The 9890-nt window shown below is 34.6% G+C and overlaps 1 protein-coding gene across 1 annotated transcript; it reads right to left on the reverse strand.

Moving 5' to 3' along the window:
- Nucleotides 1-3368: 3368 nt before the first annotated feature.
- On the reverse strand, nt 3369-6900 carry Rfk (Riboflavin kinase). The gene is made up of 3 exons (XM_085956853.1): nt 6653-6900; nt 5955-6106; nt 3369-5056 (listed from the first exon to the last, which is right to left on the reverse strand). The coding sequence occupies exons 1-3, from the start codon at nt 6738-6740 to the stop codon at nt 4850-4852; spliced, it is 447 nt and encodes a 148-aa protein (XP_085812979.1). The 5' UTR covers nt 6741-6900; the 3' UTR covers nt 3369-4849.
- Nucleotides 6901-9890: the final 2990 nt, after the last annotated feature.

Here is a 9890-nt window from a genome sequence, read left to right on the forward strand (position 1 = left end):
AATAGAGATGAACTAAGACTAAAAAAAATATATGAGTGGAGCAGGATTTATTTTCGTTGATTACTTTTAGAAAACCATAGCTAAGAATGTCAAACAAAATATTAAAATAATGCTGCATCCTGTTTATTTTATATTAGAAGTGTAAATAGGTGTCATAAAGCAAAGAATATTTATTTTACATTAATGTTTTCCATTTTCCATATAATTGGAGGTGCAGTCCATCCCTATTAACCCCAAAGGTAGAACCACTCCTGCAGGTCTATTCTTAACAGTTATCACTTTAGCACGTTTCCGTTATTAACATTGGTCAACATTAGCACGTTGGGAATTCTTGACACTAAATGTGATATAACAGTTACCTTTAATAATTCTTGGTAGACATGTCGGTCAAACTCGGATATCCGAAGATGAACCCAAGCAGATAAGACCGAAAACAAGCGGATAAAGCCAAACTAGCACCATCTCGGTAGTGCGCCGAACCACAGCCGACTATTACTATACTAAAGATGGTGCTGGCCGAACACGAGAAGTTTGTAATGATATATCAACATAACCTACAATTTTATTAGTCATGTCATATGGTTTTGGTTCCCGAACGTCAAAAGTGAAGTTTTTTCAATAAACATTAAACCTCAAACAGTCAACATAACCTACAATTTTTCCAGTCATCAGCCAGACACGGAGATGTTGACGTAATTATTTTTCGAAACATCTAAAGTTGACGCACTTTGTCTCGTTAGCACACCCGACAAAGGCGCAGTTAAAAGATATCACCTTTTGATGTTCAGACGGTCAACGTTTTTTACATAATTAACCGCCGGAATATGTAAAGTGATGAATGTGATATATTTATCACAATTAGCTCTTTTTCGATGTTAAGTGATATGTTAGAATAAGCCTGCAAGCCCACGGTGGCCGCGCGGCATAAGCGTTGGACTATCATGCCGTGGGTCCCAGGTTCGAATCCTGGGTCTGGCAAGTACACATATTGTTTTTCAATATGTGTTCGAGTCAGGGTATGGATCTAATAGGTTGAGCAAGTGGCTGACATCCATTTCTCGTAAAAAAAAAAATCTGTTAATACAAACCTCTACTCTGTGGAGGGCCATATCGTCGTTGAAACTAGAAAATTGTGTAACTCCAAAAACACTACTTTACAGGAGAGACAAAAAACATTATGGTTTCCTATACAAATGTATGGTTTTGAAGTGAAATCATCCATGATTTAACAATGATACAATTTTTCTGGAATTACAAAATTTGCAAGACGGATAGATATTATCAACGGCCACTAGATGGCATTCAAAGTCAATTTTCGATTAAAACGGAGTTACACAATTTTCTAGTTTTAACGACAATATGATCCTATTAGGATCGGACATGGTCGAAAAAAAAAAAAAAAAAACGTTCAATCCTTGTACATGGGATGCCGGCTGTTGTAATCCTAATTTTATTTTACAAATTTTATGATGTTGGCTCACAATTATTCATATCACTGATACACATCAGCTATTCAAACTTCCCGAATGTACCTAGTGTCGCACTGGTGTGGGCAGTCAAGTCGGTAAACAGCGAAACTGACTACTTACGTGAATCCTGTATTGTGTCTGTAAGGGCCTTAATGTTGCAGCGCCCTCTGCCGGTTTTTGGTTTGTTCGGCTTATAAATACATCCAAAAGGCCTTTTGGTTATCATTAACATCTTTTGATTTTTTTTTTAATCAAACTGTAGTGACGGATCTAATACCTACGCATCAATGGAAGGCCTATCAAATTAACCGCATTTTTAATAGTAAAAGTAGCTTTGTTTCTCTGAATACTTAATATTCATTGAAAAAAACCTTTGTCTCTACAGAAGTACATAACTGCATGGAATCCTCTGACTGTGTTGATTTCTAGGAGTATTTTCCAAATAGTCATGGAAATTATTAATCATAAGAGTTTATTAAATTTTGAATTATTCCAAACATATTATCATTGGCTGACAGTTACTGGTTAATTTTCTGTAAATTGTGTTTTCTGAGCGGTTTGGCGTACTCGGCGTACGGATGACTGATCGAAGAGCAGATTTTCATTATTATGCAGATAAAATAGAAAGCAATAGACATTGTGTTTTATTGAATTTATTACAAAATTCTTTATAAAATCTTTGAAAAGGTTAACAATTTCAATAAAAAAATTAGCATTACATAAATTTTCTCCTATCACAATAAACACAAATGGATCTCAATATTGTGTGTTTAATAATTCAAGTACAGTGGAGAGTTAATAACAATAAGTACATTCAAAATGCAATATATCCGTATTCTGAAATTTATCACCCCATTTGTTTTTTCATGTCCTAGATCAGTGATATGTGCAAGGTGCCCCAAGTTCAGGCCATTTTTCGGTGGAACTCTGGCTTTTCAAAAAAAAAAATTTTACCAAAATCATAACAAGTTGGCATTCATAAATTATTTTGGTTGATAAAAACAAAAATACTCCGCCTTACTCTGATGTACCGAGGCATAACGAGAATCAGCCATAACTATGCTGTGATTTTTCTAATCATGCTTTAAACGTTCAAACTGTTAAAATGAGTCGAAAGTAGAACAATACTGAAAAATTATTTGACTATAATAATACATACTATAGTAAAAACATTTTTTCATTATCACCATTACCTAAAATCTATGCTGTGCCACTGCACGACCTTTCGCTTGCCATAGGTTGCTGACCACTGAACAGGGAAATAAAATTACAATCAATGGTGACCGTTACAGAGTAATCATAGAGAACTTTACGGTACACAAGCAGAATAGACTAGCCTCGCAGCACATGTTATTCCAACAGAATGGTGCCACAGCTCACATGACAATGTAGGTACAAACACCAAAATCAAGAAATACGGAGATTTAAATTGGCCGGTGCACCGCTAGATTAGATGGCCATGGACTTTTTTCTTTAAAGTGATCGATAGTCAACAATAAGCCAGCAACTCAACAAGAGAAGAAAAGCATAACATTCGAAACGAAATAGCCTCTCTTTTACAAAAACCTGTAGTGGCATGGGCATGGCCCCCACAAGGGGGGGGGACTGATTGCGTGTCGATATTTGAAAACTTCATAACACAAGTGGATTTATTGAAAAATACTTGTAAAAATACAAGTGGATTTTAACTGGAACATTATTTGGAAAATATTTCTGTAGAGCGTCACACTGCTTTTAACGACAAAGATCCTGGTCTGGGAGGCCATGGTCATAGAACATATCGGAGAACGGGCTCCAATCTGTGAGCACTCTATTTTCAAAACTTGATAATAAACAACTTATTGAATTAAAATATTATTTGTTGTCTACAGTTTGTATTTTTTTTTTCATTATTTCAAAAGTTATAATGAAAACGAATGAAGTGATAAATTAACGGACACCTTTACAATATAACCCAACAATAATTCGGCCCCATAGGATCAAAGAAACGTATCTCATATTTCTCTACTTTACAGGAGACACTAAAGACAAGTAAATTTATATTCCACTAACATTAACAAGAAAGTGTTTTCAGGAAATGCTTATTGAACCATTTTTTATCTATTGATTTTTTTAATGTCTCTTTGTCACTTAAAGTAATATTTTATTTTTTTGAATATATATTATACATATAATTAACACTATAGCAGGCCCAAAGGCTCAATGACAATAGTGTATTCAGTAATAGAAGTGCAACAATCACAAACACCCAGACTTTGAGAAAATCACATAAATATATTGTGTCCTCACCAGGATTGAACACGGATGAAATGCCAGCGCCTTACGCACTGCAGCACGAGGAAATTGAGACAGATATCTTAGGTCCTAAGAGGTTGAATTGTAATTTAAAACTATTTTAAAGCAGGTACATAAATCAGGATAAGTACCTAGCATCAGTGGCAAGGGATGGAGTAGGCTATTAAGATACAACATAAATAGTGCACACAAAATTTCGTCAGTCATACATATTTGTTTACATTGAACTAAGAACACAAATTGCAGATGATGCTGGTTAGTTTTTAAGAAAGCAGTTATACGATTGAATCATTTTTCATGTATAAATGATGTCATAAGTGATGTGACACTGTTCCTATTTTTTACTCATTGGTTACTTGTACCCATTTAATTCTCAGGCCCTCAATTATCTTTTCATTTCGATGAAACAAAAATCTTCATCATTGGCTTTACAAGCCCTTGTTTCTTCAATGGAAAGGAATGGAAGAAATGGATGTTAACACTTGCTTAACCTATCGTACATTGTATTGCAAAGCTGTGGGTGGTCAAAAAACGCATGTTTGTTTTTTCAACATGTATTTGATCCAGTGCAAGGACACAATGGATTGGTTGAATAGCCTATTAAACTATTCCATTGATGAAGATGCAGAAAGGCAAAACCCAGATCACAAAAAATGTCTCAAATGGAAAAGTACAAGACTTAAATCGATTAGAATATAAACTATTGCACGTAAAAAAATCTGTTAATACTATAATCTCCAATCAGAGTATATGTGATATAAATGACCCATATTATACTCTGATTAGGAGCGAACATGATAATTTACTTTTTAAGCTGTTGAGTCCATATCCTAGATTCAAACATGTATTTAAAAACAATATATGAATTTTGTCAGATGTATAATCCATACCAACTTACCACACGTCCATCTGTCATAGACAAAAACAAATTCAATGGTTATAAAATATTATCACACCAGTTTTAATATCTTATTAGGTAGGTATGTAAATGTAATGGATACATAATATAACAATAGAATTTATGATCATAAATAACAATACACACATATTATAATAATTAAGATAATGTTCACCTTGATAAAATTCTACTTATCGAAGTACTCATGACGTTTAAATAATAAGTTTTCATCAGCATTGAGAGCATTATCGGCATTGTCAATGTCAGATTTAATTGCAACTATTAAGTCATCCAAGCATGAAAAGTTTTTCTCTGGTCGTAGATATCCAAGGACGCATACTTTAAGCTGTGACCCATAAAAATCGTTATCAAATCTGTGCAAGATATGTGTTTCCTAAAAAACAGATAAAAACACGTTCTTCAAAAAAAGTCTTTTGACATACAGAAAACAGGAAGCATTCGGAGAATGTATAAGATAAAACTATCAACCACATTTATTGGGTAGAGATTAGATAAAATATAAAAAAAACTAGGTGCACAACAATTTAATTTATTGGACAGCGATTAGATGACATAATATATAATATTATCCTAAGAGTGGGCATTTGCAATTTTTAATATACTCAAACGGCTCGAAAATAGATGATAACTGAGAAGTGGTTGACTATTTTCTTCAGTGATGCTACATCTCAAATGGAGCCATGGCCTGATATACCTCAAATTACTGCAGTATTTAAGACATTAGCAGCAAGCCTCGCTAGCCTGCAAACACCGATTATTCAATATAGCAACGCAATTCATAGAATTAAGAGGAGATCGTAGATGCCTTCATCCAGCAATGAATTTACTCAGGCTGTTCATTATAATGATGAAATGGATAGAAATAGGATATAATATAATGATTTTTTTATAAATATAGCAATGCATATGACTGAGAGGAGTGGAGTCAGCTTGGGTAGGCTTTCATTCAGGGGAAGTGACCTAAACGGTGAAGACTGAAGACATTCACGGTGACTTGGTTTACAGTCAGGGGTAGGGAAATGACTTGTATGATGAAGAGTAAGGAGAAGTTTTGTCATTCATGGATCAAATGACCTGATCAATCAGAACCAGTCGTGAAAAGACGTAATTGACGCAACAGTTATGTTCAAAATTTAAATGACTCATTTTGCATGCCAAGTGTAAACTAACAAACTTCACGTAATGACACAATACTTTCATATTATGTGGTGAATAGTGTTGTTTTTATTTCATAGACTCAGCTGAAGCATTATATTATGTCTGTATGTTACCATAGATTTTTGTTCATTTTTGTAGTAGGGACACCAGCCAATATTCATGACCATCTTGTGGACTTCCCCGTCATCAACCGAAGCCCATCCGTAATAGACTCCAGTCGGCAATTCTTTGGGCAGAGTCTCCACGACACTTGAAGGGTAATTGGCTAGAAAAATTAAATGTATGCGTTTACTTAAAATGGTAACACAACATTATAACATTCAATACAGTATAATTTCTATATTCTGATATTTGATGATAGATAAAACGATAGATTTGATTGACAGTGAACAAATAAAAACCAAAATTTTGGATTGGCAAGTCAAAAATTTAAAAAAAATTCAAAGCAAGACAAAATTTTTTCCCATCACAATAATAACCATAATCGGTGGCATAAAGCCGCGTTGACACGGTCCAAGTACGATCCATGTACACTTGGACTGAGTGCCATCCAAGCGCACTCGTATGAGACATCTTCATACTAATTATTCTTATCCAAGCTAAGTTGGATGAGTAGGACGCGGTCCGAGTAGCTTGGATAGGAATAATTAGTATGAAGCTGTCGCTTGGGTGGCACTCGGTCCAAGTGTACTTGGACCGTGTCAACGCGCTTTAAGTCTCGAAATGTTGTCTACTGAACGAAATCATAATATTATGACAAAATATATTACTAAAGATATGTATGATTAAAATATATTTTTTTTTTAAATACCAGTTGGACATCCGAGTTGCTTTGATCCTCTTCCAAATCCTTTGATAACTTCTCCTTTAGCAAAATGAGGTAAGTGATTGGAGGGCATTTTAATAAAGCATAAATAATTTTCGATAAATATTTACTGACAGATTCGATTCGAATAAGCTTACGATAATTATTGAAATTATTTGCTCGGAACGACGACAACTTTCAACACCAAAACGGTATCTGATGACAGCTATGACTAGTGATTATCTATGGACAGTGTCATGGACTTGACAGTTCGATACAGAATTGCCAGTTTACGAATTTAAAATAATATTATCTATGCATAAACTCATAATTAATGCAGGCGCTCCACTGGCGAGCCAAAAGTCCGAGGACAATAGCGGCCTTTACACACATTCTTTACCGCATGCTCAGGAGCGTACGCGCCGGAACCCGATATCGAGCGCGTAATATCACACGTGTCAGATGTCTGCTGCTACAATTTATATGTCAACTATATCCTGCGCGATAGCACAACGTTTTGCGCATGTTTTGAGGAGCACGCGCTGGGATTGAGTGTCTAAACTCTAAAGGCTTATCGCGCGTTCATTACGGCGTGATCGTGGAAGTCGGAGCGTAACACAATAATTGAGCTGTTGCCCGGAATAATGTTGTATCCAACAAAATTATCAATGTTGAGTTATTGGTGGAATAATGTTGGGTATGTTTTTAGGCATCGTTTAAGGTAGGTAATATGACAAAGAAAAATATTTAGGCTTGTGGCAGCATTTTAAAGTTATTGGTTTGTGGAAGAACGTTGTATTTGTTATTGTCAAAATGGCGTCGCCGTCCGTCAATATCACGAAGCGTGGTGGAATAAAGAAAGAAAACGGACATCTCTAATGTTTTAAACTGGATAAATATCAAAGCTAGGAAGCTGAAGGATGTAGGAAAAGAGTATTTATCCAGAAAAAATATTATTAAGCTTGCAATTGACCCGTCGAAACAGTTTTGTGGAATAATGTTGTATACCGTTTGACAGTTCTGTTAATCTCGTGAATAAAATGATTACGTTCGACATATTATTATTATTATGTCGAACGTTAATCGATTGTACTCAATTGATTTATCCATTTTGTTATTGGAAATGTTGTTTGATAGGGTACTGTTCGATTATACGGAATATAGCGGAAAACGCATTTTGAAAATAGCCGATAAACTGGATTATTTGTTAGGTTAACCTAACCTAAACTAACAAATAATCCAGTTTATCGGCTATTTTCAAAATGCGTTTTCCGCTGTATTCCGTATAACCTAACAGTACCTTTGATAATAATGCTGGCATTGTAGTGCTTTTTATATTGTAACTTAATCTAATACCGTTTCATTTTTTTAATTGTTCCTAGTTCTATTTTGCAAGGTCGCGTTTGTGCCAAAAAAATTTGAATCCGGAATGTGTTCTCGATTTTAATATCAAGACAAATATTCAGCTAGCATTCAGGTTACTGAATCACAATGGACAAAGTCATCATCTCGTCTCATGTAATGAGAATCAAATGTCGGACACTATGTTCAGAAAGCAGACGGAGATAATTCTTAGCTCAAAGACCTCAATGACATATGTGAATTCATGTTAGATGAGTATGTTTTTAAGGCACTCTTGAGTGAAGCAGAAAAAATAAAATACATTTTGCGGAATAATGTTGTACCTATGTGAAATTTTCATATACTTACTTACAACATTTTTCCACTAATTTACTATATTTTTTTGTAATAAATTCAAATTTAATTGCCTTTCTTCACCACTTTACATTTAAAACTCGTAATAATTGTATGTTTATTGTATTTAAAATATAACAAAACATAACTGGTTTAAATTTTTCCATTTTTCTCAAAACAAGAATATTGTTGGATACAACGTTATTCCGGGCAAGGGCTCAATTCAAGAGTTTTAGCATGGTTTTAGTAAGAGTGTGTTATTTTGACACACTTGACATCCGCACACAACATAGCCAAAATATAACGTGTGAGTGTTTAGCTTTATTGTTATACAAGAAGCCATCTGTAAACACTTAATTTGTACATTATAAATGGATATACAAAGAAGAAATATTATACTAGCTGAGCTTGTGCAGGCGCAAGTATGAGTTTATGTCGAAACAAAAAACGAAAAGTCTGGGTTAAAGACTATAGACGGTGTTTTGATCACCTACCCTTAATTCGTGAATTACGTCAAAACTACCCCGATGATTTTAAAAATTATTTAGGAATGAACAGTAGTTCATCATTTGATTACAGATTCATCCTCAATTTCCCCGATCTCGTAATCCATATTTGGCATGTTTGCCGTTGGAAGCTCTTGGTCCTTCGTGAAGAGCAGCAGATCGTAATACCACAGTGATGGCTCATTTACCTACTTCATCTCTTCCGCCACCGCTACGTCGACTTTCCTCTACTTTTTTTAAACTCTTTCCTAAAAGAACCCCTAAGGCTTTGAATTTTTTTACTACAAAGTCTCTATGCGTAAATTTCTATTTTCATATGCCGCCGATTTGATTCTCCTCAAACATGGGAATATTTTATACATGCCCATAAGTTCCGTAATAAATTGACGAGAGAAATTGCGAACGTCCATTTATGACGAACGTAGTAAAATGATTTGACGTACGGCACACGTGAAAGATTAAACGTGGTAAAATGTGTAAAAAACGACTTGACGTACGGCACGCGTGAAAGATTGGACGCGACTAACCCCACTCACACGAGGCTTTCACGCAGACAAGATTGTGTGTGTGCAGGCCGCTAATGTATATACTCTGCTACTGACCAACGAACGAGTAAAAAAGTCGAGCTGTCAAAAGTTGCAATTATCGTAATGTCTTCCAATAAATTCTGAAATTTTATGTTATTTACGTCATGTAAATTTGATTAAATTAACTTTGTAAAGCTGTGAAATCAACACAAGTTTTACGTTTTCTTTTAAGAATTTCATGTATTCAAAAAATATGGATAGATAAATCTCTCATTTTCTAATAGGTAGGTACCTAGGTGTGTAAATTACCTAAGAAAGTAATCAATAATATGTTTAGAATAATTACAGGTATTTTTCTGTCGTAAATAACTCTTAAATAACTGGTGTGAAAAAAATGAATTGAAAAAATAACGTCAAAGAGATAGACTGCAATCTCTTTGGTATCGTATTTCATGGCGGTAATGTGACGCACAAAACTTAACTTTGCGAATATCTATGCAAGTAATTTTAGTTCCG

The sequence above is a fragment of the Rhyacophila brunnea genome, unplaced genomic scaffold, assembly GCF_057557595.1.
Source record: "Rhyacophila brunnea isolate RB1 unplaced genomic scaffold, BYU_Rbru_1.0 scaffold_6, whole genome shotgun sequence".
Taxonomy (NCBI): Eukaryota; Metazoa; Arthropoda; class Insecta; order Trichoptera; family Rhyacophilidae; genus Rhyacophila; species Rhyacophila brunnea.

Excerpts from the sequence above, each read along its gene's own strand:
- Rfk (XM_085956853.1), bottom strand. The coding sequence starts at position 6,740 with ATGCCCTCCAATCACTTACCTCATTTTGCTAAAGGAGAAGTTATCAAA. Across the intron at positions 6,107-6,652 it reads GCAACTCGGATGTCCAACTG|CCAATTACCCTTCAAGTGTC; the intron begins GTATTTAAAAAA and ends TAATTTTTCTAG. Across the intron at positions 5,057-5,954 it reads AAAATGAACAAAAATCTATG|GAAACACATATCTTGCACAG; the intron begins GTAACATACAGA and ends TCTGTTTTTTAG.